The sequence below is a fragment of the Nuphar pumila genome, chromosome 5, assembly GCF_984573655.1.
Source record: "Nuphar pumila chromosome 5, dmNupPumi1.hap1.1, whole genome shotgun sequence".
Classification (NCBI taxonomy): domain Eukaryota; kingdom Viridiplantae; phylum Streptophyta; class Magnoliopsida; order Nymphaeales; family Nymphaeaceae; genus Nuphar; species Nuphar pumila.
Genome location: NC_143253.1, coordinates 129,487,212 through 129,506,604, shown reverse-complemented (window position 1 = coordinate 129,506,604; position 19,393 = coordinate 129,487,212). Strand labels below are relative to the sequence as shown.

General features: G+C 39.2%; 1 protein-coding gene across 1 annotated transcript; it reads right to left on the bottom strand.

The window, feature by feature from the left end:
- Positions 1-8,747: 8,747 nt before the first annotated feature.
- On the bottom strand, positions 8,748-14,039 carry LOC149838691 (fe(II)/2-oxoglutarate-dependent dioxygenase 4-like). Its single transcript, XM_090006744.1, has 3 exons — positions 13,542-14,039; positions 9,317-9,644; positions 8,748-9,226 (listed from the first exon to the last, which is right to left on the bottom strand). Exons 1-3 carry the CDS (start codon positions 14,000-14,002, stop codon positions 8,969-8,971), a joined length of 1,047 nt encoding a protein of 348 aa, XP_089862870.1. The 5' UTR covers positions 14,003-14,039; the 3' UTR covers positions 8,748-8,968.
- Positions 14,040-19,393: the final 5,354 nt, after the last annotated feature.

Below are 19,393 nucleotides of genomic sequence, written 5' to 3'. Positions count from 1 at the left end.
CACTTTTTTTCACTGATTTGGATAGAGTCCACTGAATGTGTCTTTCCTTCTTTGTGGTGTGAATCGGTTTCCTTAACATGCCCATGCAAGCTGAGTGTGGGGTCCCTCACGTTGAGCTTAGCATGAATATAAGTGAATTTGATAAAAGGCAGTGGTTTGGTCAGGCCATTAGCTAGTTGATCGTCGGACGAGATGAAACGAACATGAAGATGACCTTTGCTGACATGGTCACAAATAAAGTGAAAGTCTATCTCCACGTGCTTGGTCTAGGCATGAAAAACAGGATTGGCAGCTAGATATAATGTGCCAATATTATCGCACCAAACAATAGGAAGTGTAGGAGATAAAAAGCCAAGTTCATTGAGCCAAAGTCAGCACAGTCTTGAGACTTGTAATCAGCTTCAGTATTGGACGGTGCAATAGTTTTCTGCTTTCAAGAGGACCAAGAGACAATGTTGAGGCCGAGAAAAATACAAAACCACCAGTGGATTTGTAATCATCTGGGAAACTAGCCTAGTCGGCATCTAAATAGGTACTGAGTTGGAGCAAGGTGGATCGTTTGAAGAGCAGATCATAGTGGAGTGTGGCCTTTAGGTAGCAGAAAATGTTTAACGACAGACCAATGGGCAGTGGTGTGTTGGTGCATATACTTACATAGCTTGTTGACAGCAATACCATGGTTGGACGAGTGAGGGTGAGATATTGTAGACCTCTAATGATGTTTCGGTACAGGATGACATCCAAGAAGAGAGGAGAGTGATCACGAGTAAGTTTGGTGTTGTAACTCATAGGAGTAGAGATGGGCTTCGCTTCAACCATAAAAGCTTTGCGCAGGAGACTTAAAACATAGTGGTGTTGACACAAGTGAAGCTTGGCAGACGAGTGCATGACTTTAATGCCAAGGAAGAAGTGTAGTTGTCCAAGATCCTTGATAGAAAATGTCTTATAAAATACTTGGGTGAGCTGCAAAGTTATATTCCAAACCTAACTGTCATATTGCTTGGGTCTAGTTTGGGTTGAACAAATATTTGTGCCACTCTCCATCTTTGGGGACAGGCCTATCAGTTGTGGGGCGCAAGGCCTGATGGAGGGCAATCAGGTTCTTAATGCATAAATTTTGTGCCATGTGAATGCACCCGATCCAGACTCGGTTATGGTACACTACAAAAAAAATGTTAATTAGCGACGGAAATTGACGATGGATTATTTTCATCGCAAAGTTGTGACGGATTAGCGAGAGAAAAGTAGTCATCGCTAAATTTGAAATTTTTTGTGGAATTAACGACAAAAATATTTCGTCTCAAACTCCGTCGCTAATTAGCGACGGAAAAGCTCTGTGTCAAACTCTATCGCAACTTAGCAATGGATTAGCGACAGAAATTTTCCGTCGCTACTTAACGACGGATTTTGACACGAAACTTTTTTGTCGCTAATCCGTCACTATTTTTTAATATAAGCCCGTCTAAGGCGTGAAATTCCCTCTCTCTCCTCTTTCTCTGATTACCCCCAAATCGGGTTCTCAGTCAGAGAATCCTAACCCTCCGCCTTTGCCTCTGTCGACCTCTTAGCCTATGCCAGCCCCTTTGCCTATGCCAGCCCCTTTGCCTCGTCGACCCTCCCTGCATTCGGCTACCTGCCGCCGGCAACCTACGCTGAATCCACCCCGTTGTTGCTCCCTTCCCTAAGCCCCGATCCTCCCCTCACCTGAGGTCACAAGACGCCAGAACCTCCGTGTGCCATCTGCCACTGGCGACACCCTCTCTCTCTCTCTCTCTCTCTCTCTCTCTCTCTCTCTCTCTCTCTCTCTCTCTCTCTCCTTTTGTTTTTCGGCCAACAGGCAGGGGCTGTGCCCCAACTTGTCTCCCTTTTCCAACCGGCAAGCAGGGGCACCCCTGCCAATTTTTCTGATAGGTCGGCAAAAGAGACACCTCATGCCGCCTGTGACAAAGAACGGGACAGAGGCTTTGGTCACCTCCCTCATTCCTTCCGACCAGCAGGGGCTTTGCCCCTGCCTGGGTGTTTTCGGCATGCGGGGGCAAGGCCTTTTCCCCACCCGTTCCTTCTTTTTCGTCAGGGAGGGGTCGATTTCCCTTCCTGTCTTCTTTTTCTTGGGTTTTGAGAGAGAGGCTCCTCCCCCTCCCATTTCTCCTTCTTCGTAAGGGAGGGGTCGAGACCCCCTTTCTGTTGCTTGGGTTACGAAAGAGAGGTTCAGCCCCGATTATGCCTCTCCTCTCACAACCGCCATTGTCCCTCTTCGTCGTATATAAATGTGCATTGCATTATATAAATGTGTATTACGGGTACGTAGCTGAGCTAATTGCACGATACTCGGTGTTAAGCATTGCATGCGGCTAAAAATGCAATGCAAAAAAGAAATAAGAAAAAAATGCAAAGGCAAAAGCAATGCAAATCGAGAAAATATCCGTAGTGAGTAAGTGATGCAAGCGCATCATATGTTATTTACTTTCTTTGATGTAACACTTTCCAGTTTACACACTCACTTAGTTGTGGATATCTAGGACTGCTTTGTTGGAGTTCCAAGATCATGCTAAGCATGATTTGAATGTATGAAAATAGAAGTGCTCTTATTTTTGTAGTTCGGAGTCCATGCTAGTCATGATAGTAGTTAGCGAGATATTGGAGTGTGTTTATTGTAGGTACATGTTTGACATTATTGTGATATGAATGATTGAATATATTACAATGTTTGACGTGACTGTATCCATGCTTGTATGAAGTTATTTTTTAATTAATTATGCCCTCCATGTAAAATTATATTATGAAAACATGCTTAAATTGAATATATCATGTTTATGAATGTGATTTCATCTTTCTAAATATCTTTGTGATATATATATATGTGTGTGTGTGTGTGTGTGTGTGTGTGTGTGCGCGTGTGTGTCATGTATTCATGTTTACATGAAGTTATTTTCGAATTAAATATGCCCTCCATGTGAAATTGTATTATGAAAACATGCTTAAATTGAATGTATCATGTTTATGAATGTGATTTCATCTTTCTAAATATCTTTGTGATATAGGTGTGTGTGTGTGTGTGTGTGTGTGTGTGTGTGTCGTGTATCATGTATCCATGCTTACATAAAGTTATTTTAGAAATTAATAATGCCCTTCATGTGAAATTGAATTATGAAAATATGCTTAAATTGAATGTATCATGTTTATGAATATGATTTCATCTTTCTAAATATCTTTGTGATATATATATCCAACAATGCATGATAAATTTGATATTTTTTCCATCGATGCATTTTTATGATTCTCTTTTAACTGGTAAAGATAATATCCATAACATTATAGGATAAAATAGCTGAAAACCATGAATGGATATACCGTAGGATAGTTGATAATGAGGTGTCGCTTGAATATATGGATGGTGTTGACAGTTTTTTTGAATTTACAATGGCAAGTATCAGTATAATAGATCTCATCGGTCAGATCAGGTGTCCCTGCACGATGTGTAAAAACAATCAATTTGTAGAACCTTATGGCATTAGACATCACATATACAGAAAAGGTTTTGTGAGTGATTATCAAAATTGAACACTTTATGATGAAGAATTTTAAAACAATTTTGATGTACGGGTGGATGTGGTGCACGATAATCCATATATGCAACAATTTTATGCATATATCATGTCCATGATAAGATCAAGAGTTATATAACTGATCTAAATAATATTTTTATTTGTTAGAATATGGTTCGTGGAAGTCACAACGACCGAGCACCCAGTGGTAGAGGATCAAGTGGAGGCCATGATAGCCAGTCTTAGCCTTCGCCTTCGCCTTCATGTAATGCTTTGATAGGTATATCATTTAAATAATTATATACTTGATTAGTTTAAATGTGCATTGTGTGAATTTCTAACTCATTTTTTTATAGATGATGTTTCATGTACACATGACCCACCTACACCAGTTATTCATACACATCACGAGACAACGCCGGATGCAGAGTCTTCTTAGTCTGACACATGATGACTCATTCAAATAGTGTACATCGATAGTCGACCGTTTTCACTTATCCAATACTTATCTTATAAATAGTGTATTTCGATAGTTGATTATTAATGTGTACCAATTCATGTGGAGTGCGATGTTTGAGCCACAATAAGTAATACAAAAAATTAGGCAGTCACTACTTCAGCATCTTTCAAGATTGATCGCTCAATGGAAAGAGTACTCGAAGGAGGTGTTGGACAGATTGTGGTCATCATTCATGGTATACAATTGTTTATCATAGCTAATGTGTTTCATATTTAATTTTTTTTTATAATCATGTATAATAACTTCCTGAAATTATTTTTAGGCTTTGAATCGCTTTGTGACTACGAAGGAGGAGCAGGACGCGAGGCGGGTGTGGCAGAAGGTGGTTGTCAGTCAATTTGCCGATATGCTGTACAATATGAAGGCTACAGCAATAAAAATATCTGGTGGGATAGATGATCCACTACAGTGGAAGGGTCATGGCCCTCCTACTATCAGGTCAGATTATTGGGATGCAATGTGCGACAAATGGACGGGCCATGAATTTTGAAATCGCTCAGCAAAGGATGCATAAAACCGAGCAAAGATGCTCGATGCCCATCTACACACAGATGAATCTAGGACTTTTGGGAGCCACCAGAAGAAAATGGTAACTCATTCAATATATATTGTTAAATTTATAAGTATTATTGCATACTTTTAATTGTTTTTTTTATCATTTAACCTCGCAGGAAGCAGAAAAATGAGGCATTGTGCCTTACAATGATGTGTTTGTTGAAACACATAAACATAAGAGCACGAGAGAGTTCTTATCAGAGAAGGCGAGAGCGACAACAGTATGTATTTATTGTATTAATAAATATTGCAATAAACAAGTTACCATGAATATTATAATTCTTAATTATTAATTCATACTTTAATCATTACTTTGTAGGAGTCATACGAGCAACAGATGGTAGAGCAATATAGCGATGACTCCACTCAGCATCTGCCTTCTGATCATGCAACATGGGCGACTACAACTGGTGAACCAAAAAAGGGTCGTGTGTTCGAGTTTAGGAGTAATATGAACACCACACCAGTCGTTGCTTCTTTCGGCCAAGGCTCTCAGAGTTTTCCAGCCAGCATCAACTCTCAGCATCCGATTAACCCTACTAATTCTTGGGATGGTGTTTGTTAGCTTGTTAAGGACACAGTGCATAACTTTTTATATGAAGTCATTTTCGATGTTGTCCGTAATGAGTTGTGCGGCTTTTTTTGGGACATGGGAACTTCGTCTGCAGGTGCCCGTTAGGTATGAAAGTTCCATGTCATTTGTTTTATGTTGTTAGATTTCAAGCTAGTATATGCATGATTTCACCACATATGCGCATGATTTCATCACTATGAAATTGTTTGACAGTCTTATAACACATATATGCATGATTGAATCACTATGAGAGTTTTTTGACAACCTTAGAACACATATAAGCATGATTTCATCGCTATGAAAGTTTTTTGACTGCCTTATAACACATATATGCATGATTAAATCACTATGAAAGTTTTTTGACAACCTTAGAACACATATATGCATGATTGAATCGCTATGAAAGTTTTTTGACAACCTTAGAAGACATATATAAGCATGAATTCATCACTATGAAATTGTTTGACTGCCTTATAACACATATATGCATGATTGAATTACTATAAAAGTTTTTTGACAACCTTAGAACGCACATAAGCATGATTTCATCACTATAAAAGTTTTTTGACTGCCTTATAACACATATATGCATGATTGAATCACTATAAAAGTTTTTTGACAACCTTAGAACACATATATGCATGATTGAATCACTATGAAAGTTTTTTGACAACCTTAGAATACATATATAAGCATGATTTTATCACTATGAAATTGTTTGACTGCCTTATAACACATATATGCATGATTAAATCACTATGAAAGTTTTTTGACAACCTTAGAACACATATAAGCATGATTTCATCACTATGAAAGTTTTTTGACTGCCTTATAACACATATATGCATGATTGTGATACATAACTCATTTATTTGACAACCTTATAAACCATATATGCATGCTTGAATCACTATGACATTTTTTTGACAACTTTAGAACACATATCTGCATGATTGAATCACTATGGATTTTTTTTGTCAGCCTTAGAACACATATCTGAATTTTGTTAATGTCATTCACTTTATTGCTAGTCTATGTGTCATTCATCCATGTTACTTTGATTGTCTTAGATTAGGTGCATTGCATATAATTTATTTCATTATATTTTGTTTATCAATACTAACCTTTCTGTTCTCTTATAGGGTGTTGGAGATAATCAGTGTAGAGGAGCTGATGAAGGCATCAATGAAGGGCAGATCGAGACAATGAAGAGGATGATGCTCCGAATCTTGGGGATGATTAGATTCATATGTTGAATTTGTTGCACCTTCTTATTGTTTCAAACGAAACTCTTTGTATATGTTCACTTGTAAATAATTAGAACTTGGCGAGGATTATAGTATATCGATAAATTTTTTTCCCTTGTAACTTATGTTAAATTTGTTTCACCTGCTTTGTATATGTATTTTTTATGTGTACTTTATTTTTTATACACAAGATATATAAATTGTATAACGAGAAAAATTTTCTCGATATTTATATTTTAAATAAATTTTTTTTAAAATTTTTGTGATGGATTAGCGACGGATAATATCCGTCGCTAATTAGTATCGGCATTCAATTTAGCGACGGATTAGGAACGGATATTTATCCATCGCAAAATTGAATCAGTCGATGTTTTGCGACGGATTGTAATCTGTCGCTACAATAGCGACGAAATTAGCGACGGATGTGTATCTATCGCAAAACCAAATCTCTACGGATTAGCAATGGCCTCACGACGGATCATAGCATTCGCTAATCCATCACAAATACATCGCTGAACCAGATTTCTTGTAGCGGTAGACCTGAATATTATTTGAGTGGGTTAAATTGGGTATCTGACACAAACCCAATCCATTGATTGCCCTAATTAATGCTTGATAACCAAGTTGTAGGCAGAGATTAACCAAATATCAGTGCATGGTGGACTGTTTTTTCATTCAAATTCTTGAATGGCCCCTTTTCCAAATGCTACTGCAGAACACCAAAATAGTTGCCTCAGCAAACAACCGAGAGAAAGAGAGATCTGGCTGAACAGTTAGTAAAATAGGAAGTGGGCGCTAGAAGCGATTAGTGAAGTATAAAGCCAGAGGCGAGGATTCAAAAAATGCTTGTGTGTGAAGTGTGGATCATTTGGAAACATAAGTAGGAATCTATAATTGAAGCAAATACGAACTGGGCTTGAAAAATTACATAAAACATGTGCTTTTACTCGAGTACATTTTTTTAAGCCTTTTGTTCAAAAAAATACCCAATCATATTTTGGTTTTATATCAAAAAATATTTTAAAAAGTCAAATTTTCTACCGTGAAAAGTGTATTTCCAACCTTAATAAAAATTACAAATTTATATTGAAGAATCAAAGCTCCAAAATTTCTGAAGTGTAATAAATGCAGAAGGGCATCTTTCCTATTAAAATGGGTCAGACCTTCTCATATGAGAAAACACACTCCTGTCTAGCATTGCTGGGCCATCATTCGCCAGGACTTGGTATAATCCATAGATGGGAGCAGGAAAAAGAACGTTGGTGATTCAAATAACTTCAGAGCAATGAAATTCGTGTGCGCCCTCTTTTAGGGTGTTTTAGAATTCAGGAAATTCAGTGGAATTGGAATCCTATTTCACTAAATTCTTCTTTGCAGCTAAAAAATGAGGCATGATCCAGTGTTCGGCTCGAACACCTAACAGCTGTTCAGCCCTTTTGAAGGGAGTTGTTAGGTGTTCAGCCCAGAACACTGGATCTGCTTTGCTAGAAAAATTGCTCAAGGGTTTATTGGATTTGGATTCTAATTTCACCAAATTCACTTTATCCAAGCACATAAGGGTCAAAATTCTCCAAAAGGCTTTTCCCTGGCAAGTTAAACCTGCCCTGGTGGTATGGTCACTCTCATCATGTCACCTGTGTTTCTGTGATGATCATCAGGTCTAAGCATGTTCAAAACTTCAAATCGCATGGCTTGGAAGTTACTCGAGGGTACCATACTCTCTAGTAATCTCTTGATTTACTAAATTTTTGCAATGAACGATTTGTGGATTTGAGGGCATATAGTCAAGATTTTTGTAGCCGTTTTTAGTGAAAAACATGCATACAGGGTTTCAAAAGAATATAAAGCAAAGATCCAGAATGCACTAAAACTTCACTCAAAAAGAACCCAAAAATTTTTTATCATTTATTGGGACTTGGAAGTTATTGAAAAATAAGGTTGAAATGTGTGCACGGGTTATGATATGAGATCATATCTTAGAGCTAATTTTTCACATATAAAATGAGTACCAATAAATTTGCAGAGAAAAGCATCAAACTGCCTGTGTGCGTGTGTCAAGCGCATGATGTTTTCTCGGTTTAAAGTTAAATGAAATGAGACACTCACTTAATAAGGCGAAGATATGTTGAGGGCTTATCTTTGGTTCCCTCGTGGATACCATACGATCTAGATACCTCACTTGATTTTTGCAATTCTTGCATTGAATACTTCGTGGGTTTGATTATAGATGTGATCTCCATAATCTTCTTAATGACAACAAACATTTTGATACGTAGACGAGGTCTTTAATTAAGAGAATCTAAAGATTGACAATCCACAAAGAAACAAAAACTTCATCTTAACAAAAAGACATTACTACAAAGTACAAACCAAAAAAAAAAAAAAGATTTCACCAATTACAACTAAATAAAAAAACAAAGCTTAATTAGCTCTACACGCAAGCCAGTTCTTTACAGGACTTATTCAGAGCTTACTGGTCCTGTGCTCACCCATTTCATCAATCTGTCATACAAAGATACGTGTCAACTTAGTTTATCTTAAAGTGATATATTTGTATGTTTTCGACATCCAATTTCTTGAAATCACTAAGCTTCCTGGTCTTGAAAAACCTGCCCCAGTTGTACTCCTTGTACTTGGGAGGGTTCTTCTCATTCACCATCTCCTCTAAAGGCTTCACCATTACATGGTGAGCAGGGTTGAAAAAGAAAGGGATAGAGAATCTCTCCCTCTCTGAGTTCACCACAACCCTGTGCTCCACGCTCTCATACTTGTCATTGCTCCAAACCTGAAAAAGAAGAGTCGATGCCCATTTCAGGTCATTGCAAATTACCTGTTGATCTACAGAATTCACTCTGGAACTTTGAGCTTTTCTCACCTGAATTATGTCGCCGACATTGATGATATAAGCATCCGGCTCAGGCTTCACATTGATCCACTCGCCATCCGCCTTTCGTCTAACTTGGAGACCTCCCACATCATCTTGAGCTAGGACGGTGAGGGCGCCAGAGTCTTTGTGGCGGCCAACACCAAGAGCAAGGTCAGGAGTAGGACAGGGAGGATAGTGATTGAGTCGGATGAAGGAGGTCTGTTCTTGGAAATGACAGTTTAAGCGAGTTGCAGTTAAACCCAAGCTCAGTGAAATGAGCTCCAGAAGCTTGAATGCTAACTTTTCCATGGCTTGGGCATATTCCTTGCAAGCTTCTCTGGTTGTTGGAACAATAGGAAACAGATCAGATCGGAGCGTAATCTTGGTATCAGGGAATTTATCAGGTCGTCAATCAGACTTGCAAGAATAACTACAGAACATAAATTGTCTTAACTTTCAATCACTCCTTTGGAAGTCGGTAGATGTAAGCAACTAGGATATGGTTGAATTTATCAAAAAAATCATCTCAGCAGTATACCAAATTAGCTAGAATAAACTATTATTGAAATTAAAACAGAGAAGTTTTGGCAGGCTTTCCAGTGATATGGTAACAACCTAAAAGTTAAGTACTAACTAAAACCATTGTCACAAATCTTGCTCCCTGCAAAATCTTGAAAGTCCTGAACTGATCCGATATTTCTATAAGAGGTAAGATTTTGAAAATGTCATGTTTTTTGGACGTTATATCAGATTTTGAAAATGTGGCAATAACATCCCATATTTTCAATTAGGATGCTGAAACTGGCTTTGGCTATACTAGGCCCCGTTTGGAAACTACCTGTTGGAGGTAGCCGGAGTGAAAGTATGCCAAAGTCGTTTGGGATGGATGCAGTTGTAGGAAATAATGAAACTGGAGTGATATTGGACGACTTTATTTTCACGTTTCACTTTCCACCTGAATTAGGTGGTAGTTACCAAGTACTACACTATAGTTCCCACACCTGTGACTGCTCCGACGACCTTTGCAACGCTATTCCTAGTTTTAATTTCAGCTTTTCAGCTGCATTCCAAACAGCCACAAAAATGAAACTCAGCTGAACCGTTTCACTTATCCCAAACAACTGTGTACTGGTTAACCACAAATTTCGAAGATTCCGTATTTGCATCCCTAGCTGCCACAACAGGGCCTACATAATCAAACTGACCCAACGTCACGAGTTCGAAACCTAGAGGTATACGTTCTTTGTTGCTGTTTGCGAAGCCAAAGCTGGGTGCGTTGTCTGGTGAGCATGGGGGCCTGGGATTTCAGTAGGCTAATGAACTCCGTGAACATAAGCAGTTTTATTTTTCGGTTAACAAAGAAAGAATAAATAAAGGTACGTAACGCACAAAATACCAAAGAGTCCGTCTTCGGGGGAGAACACACACCACCCTCCCTTCTAAAAGACTTGCAAAACTGACAAAATATTTGTCCTAATAAACAGGAGGCACATGATCATCCTCGTCAGCATGAATTGTCCTATCCATATATGTGGGCCCTACCACCTCTACCTTCCAAACTTAAAACTCGTGGCTCAGAACTGCTTGCCCAAGAATGCCGTTAAAAATTAACTCTTTTTTAAAGAGTTATTTTTAGGGATGGCAGTGGACCAGGGGAAAGCAGGGCCCCGGCCCGCCTCGCCCGGTTTGGACCGGGGATGAAGGGGATGAAACGGGGATGGAGGCGGGGATGAGGGTTAAAATCCATCCCCATTCCGGGATGGAGGCGAGGATGGACTGACACTTTACCCCGCCCCGCCCCATCCCCGCCCTTCCCTCTTCTCGATAAACCCTAACGCAAACCCCTTTTCCTCATTTTTGTTCACCTCCCCTCTCACACAGCCTGATTTTTTCCCCTTCTACCTCCCCGCGTAAGCTCCTCCTCCTTCCTTCGGATCCTTCCCTGTTTGCAGATCTGTCAGAGCCGCACCATCGCCGTGACCAGTTGAAAGCCAACCATTGGAAGCCACCGTCACTGACCACCAAAGCCTCCTCCATCGCCGCACCACCTTCGGAAGCCAACCGCTGCTGTGAGCCTGATGTTGCTGCCACTTATGTCGGGAACCTCGACTATCGCCACGTAATCTTCTTCCTCTCTCCCTCCTCTTTTCTGCAACCCCCATTTTTGGGTTGTCGGGGCTGCTAAGAGCCACCATTACCCCATCCCCGCCACGATCCCCACTTCATCCCCGTCCCCGCCCCCACCTCATTCCCGTTTGAACCGGGGATGAAAGACATGAAACGGGGATGAAGGCGGGGGTGGAGGTTAAAATCCATCCCCATGGAGGTTCTAATCTTGAGGCAGGGCGGAGGTGGAGACCTTGATCCCCGCCCCGCCCCGCCCCGCCCCACTGCCATCCCTAGTTATTTTAGTGAGTATATTCATTTGGTCGTTCCCCACAGAGGTTCTACAGGTGGATGTAGGTTCGAAGTTACGGATGGAAGTGGACCGGGCCGCCGGCAGGCACCTCCTCTCTGTTTCAAAATCCTGACCTCCATTCCTGCCTTCATCCCTTCATGGGTTTGGATTTTAACTTCACTCCTGCTCCCATTCTCGTTTCATGTCCTCCATCCCTGGTCCAAACGGGGGAGAGGCAGGGCCCCGTTTTTCTTATGTTCATTACCATCCCTTAGAAGGATTGGGTATAGGGTGGGACGAGTCAGGAGAAAGTGTAAGTCCATCCCCGTGCATGGGTTTTGATTTTAACCTTCATCCCTGGACCTGATCATGGAGGGTGATAGTGTGATGAATACACAAATTTTTGTGCAATCACATTGCATCGGATCTGAACTCCTTCCGTAACAACTGTACCAAGGGGAATTCTAGGGATGTAATTTGGATGACACTCCTGGTGTTTGACAATTATGGTTTACCAAAAATTAATTAGGTTTTCAACTTATAAAAATTTGGTTGACAAAAAACATTTTGGGTTATTAAAAACTTAAAACAAATTAAAAAATAATGTTAGTCATTTTTTGGTTAAAAAAAAGAATATGAAAATATGAGGGTCTGACCATTTTCCGATAGGATGATTGGACGACATTTTTTTTACAAAAAAAGAAAAGAAAAGATTTCAACCATTTCCAGCCGACCAACGGTCGGAAAATGGCCGAACCGGTATTGCCCTGGCCAGGCGGTACCAGTCCAGCCACTTTCCGGTTAACCGCCAGCCCAAAATGGCTGAAGTCTGTTGTGGCTGAGGGAGAGGGTGGAGGACGTTGGAGAGGGGTGATGGGAGACCCTTCTCCCTGATAAACCAGGTTTTCAACCTAGAGGAGGGTTTTTTTTTCACTTACCTAATTTTTGGCAAAATCAGGTATTGGAGCCGTCATCAAACTGTGAAAACTTGGTTTTGAACCTAAAACCAAGTTTCGCCCAAAACTTGGTTCCTAACCAGGTTTTGGGTGTTATCCAAATGGTAAGCAACCAAACAAAAAACTGAACATGGGAAACAGATCCCTAAAAAAAACGATCCTATGTTCCTTGGCCACCAAAATTCTTGCGATATTTTGAAATTTATGGTTTTTCACAAGAAAATCTCATGAAATATTGGCATATTTTAAGAATATAAAGCACATATTAAAAAACATATATAAACATGCAAATGGTATAAAAAATATAAAATCTTGATAAAAACACGATTTCTTCGAAGGAGCCGTTATTTCGAAAATACCTTCTCGTGTTACAACGGCATTTGAAAAATCACGATAAAAACAATTGTAATATTTTAGAAAGGGATAATATTGGCTACGGTAAGAAACCACCTAGTTGGAAACTGTGTGATGTACATGTTTGGGTTAGCAGAAATCGGTGCTTGGATCATGTTATTCTTTGCAAAGATTGAAAAATCAACAGCCTACCATGTACCATACCAAATTTTCAACCCTCATAAATTTATATTTATGTCAAAAAAAATATGATACAAGAGTCTATTACTGCTATTTTTGACCATGCTGTCAAAACAACTTTTTACCAACAGTTCTAGCTAGGGGTTCCTTACCCACAAGTGTAGCCAATGTCACCCCTTTTATTAGAAATATCAGTGATATTTGTGACTACTATTTTCTTTTCTTTTTATTGTTAACATCCACGATGGTAGTAGTACTAGTACTCCCCGATATTAACGCGTAACAAAACTAAAGTTTAAAGTTATTTTTCATTCTTTCTCTTTTATATTAACGTTAAATTGCTGACCTGAACTCAGGCGGGTAACGGGGCCACTGGTTGTTGAGGGCCTGCAAGCCGTGGTCACCGGCGAGGTGGGAGGAGGGGAGGAGGGTGGGCTCGCAAACGACGAAGTCGAAGACCTCCTTCCAATCCCTCACGTTCTTGGTGTGCTCCGCCTCGTAGTAGCCCAGTGGGTTCTCCTCGTCCCTCTGGCACCGACGCTTCTCCTCCGTCGGGAGACCGAAAAAGACGGCCGCGCCTGCATCCACCCTCTCCCGGACGCCGGAGGGCACGCCGTGGTTCACCACCTGGAAGAACCCCCACTTCTCGCACGCCATCCCCACCTTCAACACCAACTCGTCGAGGCCGCCGGAGACCGGCGAGAGGTCGATGAGGGGGACGCCCTCCGCCGGCAGCACGTCGGCCGCCCGACGGTTCGGCCGGTGCTCTTCCCCCTGCAGGAACGCCGACTCCAATTCGAAACCCATCTCTCTCTCTCTCTCTCTCTCTCTCTCTCTCTCTGTAGATGACGATATAAATAGGGTTTTTTTCCACCTTTACAGAGTACTAGTTCAAAACGCTTATCCAAGTCATCTCCAATTCAATTTGTTGCCATTGAGCCAATTTACAGTGTTCTCCATCTATCCTATGTTATATTTAGACCAGCCAAATGGTTTTTTATGCGTCTGCATCTTATTTGTGCATTCAAACACCTTGTTGCACAATTAAAGTTAATCTTATAATTACACTCGTGTCATCCTTATACCAACAACTAGCCTTCAGTGTCCTCCTCTTACTACTATGAGATGTATTTGAATTGATGACTAGAGAAATGTTATGAAATAAGATTCACCTCAAAATCTCATTAAAACTATTTCAAAGATTTTTCCAACCAACTTCTTAAGGAGGAGAGCACACTGAGTCAGGTCATGAACCCAAACCCTGAACCTAGGTCAAGTCAAATATTGGTCAAAAAGCTTAGTTTGACCTAAGCAAGGGCTTGGTCAAACCTCCAAAAACTCTTAGTCGAAACCGAATTAGGTAGAAACCAAGTCAAATAAGACAAAAACTAGGCAAAATTAGGTCAAACCAAGTTATATCAAACCAACTGGGTTGAATCTAGTCAACTAAAACCAACCCTTCTTAAAAACTTAGTCAAACCCTTCCCAATCATATCCCAAGTCTTAATTTGGGCAAGAACCTAATCAAAATTCTCAAACTAGCCCAACTTAGGTAAAAAGGGTCATTTTTGGTCCTTTTTTATGGACTATGGACAAATTTGACCTTTTCAAAAGGTGGAGGGTCAAGTATGACTCTTATGGTGAAAAGGTCACTCTACTCCTTTGTCCCATTTGGCTTTTGTTTTTCTCTATTTTTTGTTTCTTAGCCTCTTTTTTTTTTTTTTTTTTTGGGGGGGGGGGGGGGGGTTGGGAACTTGGGAGGGCCTAAGGAAGGGGACATGGCCAGCAGCTTTGCTGCACATTGTACATTTGTATGACAGCAATGCCTGGTACACCATGCACAGCATGGTTACCATACTCATGGCACCATGTGCAGCAACACTATTGTTGTGGTACCATTCATAGCATGTACCACCATGTGTGTACCATCCTTAGCAGCAAGGGTAAGCTGCGCACGGCATTGCCATTTGTACCCACTGTGCATGGCAATGCCATGGGTAGTATGCCCGGACCCTTTATAAAAAGAGGCCTCAAACCCCCATTGAGGGGGGCACGGTTTAGAAGAAAATCATAGGAAAGAGAAAAAGAGAGTGGGAAGAGATAGAAAAAGAGATAAGAAAAAAGAGAAAGGGAGAGGAAAAAAAAAGGAAATAAGGAAAAGAAAGAAAGAATAAAACATTTTCCTAGCCCCCTTCACTATTTAACCTTGTATTTTCCAACAAACCCACAATTGTTATCCCAAAACCTTTAGAACACCAACTTAGAGACCCCCTCTTTAATTTTGGACTTGTTGAAGGATCTCGTCATGCTTGTCACGTTAAAGTAGGAAAAGGCAGCCTAAGCTCACATTGAGCGCTCTTTCTCTCTCGCCTTATTTAGTTCTCTAGTTATTTACTTGTTTTACATAGGTTTTTAGAGAATCTCATATGCATATTTTTGTTTTGTTTTTGAAACATCAGTAAAAAATTTATTTTATATGTACTACGGACTCTTATAATAGGGCACTGCACCCGTGTCATACCAGCACCTATGCAAGTGCGATACTTTGACACGGCTTCCTTTGTGTCAGGTGAAGTCAATCACACATTGATTGTGAGCCCAAGATAGGAGGGGAGGTGGAATTCAATGCATCTCACTTATCCCACCTACCCTCTTAGATAGATTTGTCAGATGGGACTTGAGAGATGGGAGACATTATAAGAAGCATGAAGACTGTTATGGATATCAATGGATTGAATTTTATCTAATATCCAACCAAACCCATCTCCATTTAGTTGGGTTTGGTAAGCCAAAACCATATCTAGATGATAATTGGATGCAAATATGGCTTTGATTTTTGCAATTGAATCAGCTGAATATCGAGATTTGACAGGCTTAAATCCACTTAAATGAAAAAAAAATGAATTTCATATGAACTTTTCATAGTTTGAATTTGTATCCAAACCTGAATCTGTTTAACCAATATCCAATTAATTAGATGCAGCATTGGCCACAACCAAGCCCAATCTCCCAAGTCACATCTCCCCATTTCAACTTCAGCCTTGCTACCCATTATTTTTTTTCCACTCTTACTATGTCTTCTTCTCAACAAAGGCTTCCAAACAAAGCCCTTGTATGATCACATACCATTCACACATGAATAGAACAAATAGCATATCTTCACGATATTCAACTTCAATGATGTTAGTAATGTATCCATATCAGATAACATCATTAATTGTCGAGTTTTTATCTGTTGCATTGAATAACTTGAAGTTAATTTAGACACTGATAACAACACCACTATTTCGAGACTTATTTATTTTTTTGTGGTGTTTCGTATGAAACTAGAAATTATTTATGACAAAAATCGTGTATCTTCTTACAACTTTTCAAGAATACTAAGAAAGCCATATTATTTCATTTTGAAGTTCATCATTAGTATCTTCATCATGTAGTTGACAAATCTATTACATTGAAAGTGATTAGATATATTAAAAATATGCATGAGAGGACAAGGTAGTAATTTCTTACATGGTCTCAAAACTAATCTACAAATTTGGCCTTATGAATGAGCTCAAGTTCGTGCTGACCCTTTGAGCGTTGACTCTAAAGCGATATTAAGTGTTGCCTACAAATCCAAAATTTTGCCCAAATGTTAGAAACTTATTTTAAAAAAATTATAAATAACAATTGAATATAAAAACAATTGTAATCTAATGAATATACGGCAATACAAATTCATTATTGAATATAATGTATGTACGGACTTGGTTCAATGTTGAGGGCAAGAGATTAAAAAATTTAAATTGAATTACTGTCGGCTACAACATTAACATATTCATAATTTTTGTATAGCCTATTAAACCTTGTCTTCACACCATTAAATACCTAAAGAAAAATATAAAATTTTCTTTAACCAGATATCTCTTAGTGATTGAGTCTTCAGGCTGACTTCTTTTATGCACATATGTTTTTGGCTTACATAAGCACCTGAAATATGTATACATCAATTATAATCATTAATAATAGATGATTGGTTAATAAATCACAATAGTGTTGCATTTATAAAGTATTGTTGTATGTACCATTTGATAGGATACAACCATAGGCATGTAACCAACCCACCCAACCTAACCTCTCATACTAGATGAACCGGTAAATGCACCATGATATCAAAAAATAAGGGCAGAAAAATCTTCTCTAGATGACACAATATCAAAACAATACGCTCTTCCAATTGTTGTTGTTCATCCTCGTTCACAACCTTCAAGCACAAGTTCTTGAAAAATATGCAGAACTCAATAAGCACGGTAAAGAAGAATATGATGCCTTAATTAGAAATAAAACTTGGACCTTGGTTTCTGCCCATTCGACCCAAACCTTGATTGAATACAAATAGATTTAAAAAATAAAGAGGCATGTTGATGAGTCCACTGTCAAACATAAAACTCGTCTTGTAGCAAAAAGATATAGTCAATACGAAGAAATTGATTATTTTGAGACCTTTAGTCCTCTTATCAAGCCTACCACTATAAAAACTGTAATGTTCTTTGCCATAAGTTTTGGTTGGTTCTTCCATCAGCTAAATGTCAATATTGTCTTTCTTCAGGACTTTATGCAAGAAGTGTATATGGCTCAATTTCAAGGATTTGAGAGTGGTAAATATCTTAACCATGTGTACAAACTTAATTATTTTTTATATGGGTTAAAGCAAACTCTCAAAGCTTAGTTTGACTTTTTCACAAAGCCTTTCATTGCAAGATATTGTAATTAAGTCTCTTCCTACTGGACATTTTGAAACCATAACAAAGCTTAATCTCACCTCTAGAGAGATGAGCTTGCGAGGGTGTTGAAAGACAAGAATCTAAGGTGGCCAAGGACTCCTCCCAAGGGCTAGACGGTTTTGGCGAATCCAAGGAAGTCGAGGACTCCCAAGGGTTGGATGATTATGAAGAGTTGAAGATTGGTGTTCACAAGGGTTCTCATTGCAAGAGTCCTGTTGCTTTAAGAGTTCTTAATGAGAAGAAATTGCAGATGAATGAAGAACATTGATTGAAATAAGTTTTTAGTAAACTTTAGAAATCAGTTAAGATATATTACAATAAGGAAACCTTAAGTTTCATGATTCCTATTGTATCCAATTAACAAAGATTATAAATAAACCTCTCATTCTCTTTGAAAATCTCATTGAAGAGAGAGAGAGATTCGTGGATGTAGGCAAGCCCCAGCCAAACCACATTAAACTGTCTTTCCTTTTCCTTTTATGATTGTGTGTGTTCGTTCTCCTCACTCTCACGTCAGACCCAAATTTATCAACTAACAATTCATGAGTTTAGGCAAACGAATGAATTACATTTCCTCATAAAGTGGCAATCAAAGGGCACGTTTACTTAGCCCCAAAGGAGGAGAATGATTCTCATTTGCCCCGATTCTCATGTACAAAGCAGGTATGAGAAAAATGGGGGCAGTGATTTGAAATCGCATTTGAACCTATTTTACTTGCTTTTCATGTGATTCAAGTTCAAATCCTCCACCTTATGATTTTGAATCATGTGGTTCCGGAATCACATTTTTGAAATTAGGTTCCATTTGTCAGGCCTGTGAATCTATGAATCAGATTCATCAGAGGCCCTTGGTGATTTTGATTCTCACGTAAATGAGTCACCAACTCTCATTTGCAAATGTGAATCCATTTCTCACCATTCATTTTTCTGTTGTTTGGTTAGCCATGCCAATGAGGTTCGTTCTCTGATTTGCATGAGGGTCCAAATCTCATGAGACGTTAGCAAGCATAAAACGTCATTTCAGATCAAATGAGACGCAAAATGTAAACTAGATTCAAATGTTTAAAATAAGTCAGGAATTTACAGTGATCTTGAGAGCAAAAGGGAAACACTAATCCTTAATTTCTTTGGAATTCAAGCAAAAAAGGGGAATGGTCAAAAAAATGGATCCGGCAGAAGTGTTTGCCCCAGTTTGCAACACTAATATCCATTTAAAGATTGAGAACAATGAGAAGTGAATTCATTGTCAAGAATGATGATATGAGTGCGGATCGGGTCATTGAGAAGGATGTCATTGCAATACTAATATCCATTTCAACACAACGACTGCACGATGGGCTTGCTGAGTCAAACTGCGAATCTGGTCACAGTAAAAGAAGCTGATTGGGCGCTCACCACTGGAGAATTTTGCTGATTTCATGCATTATGCACA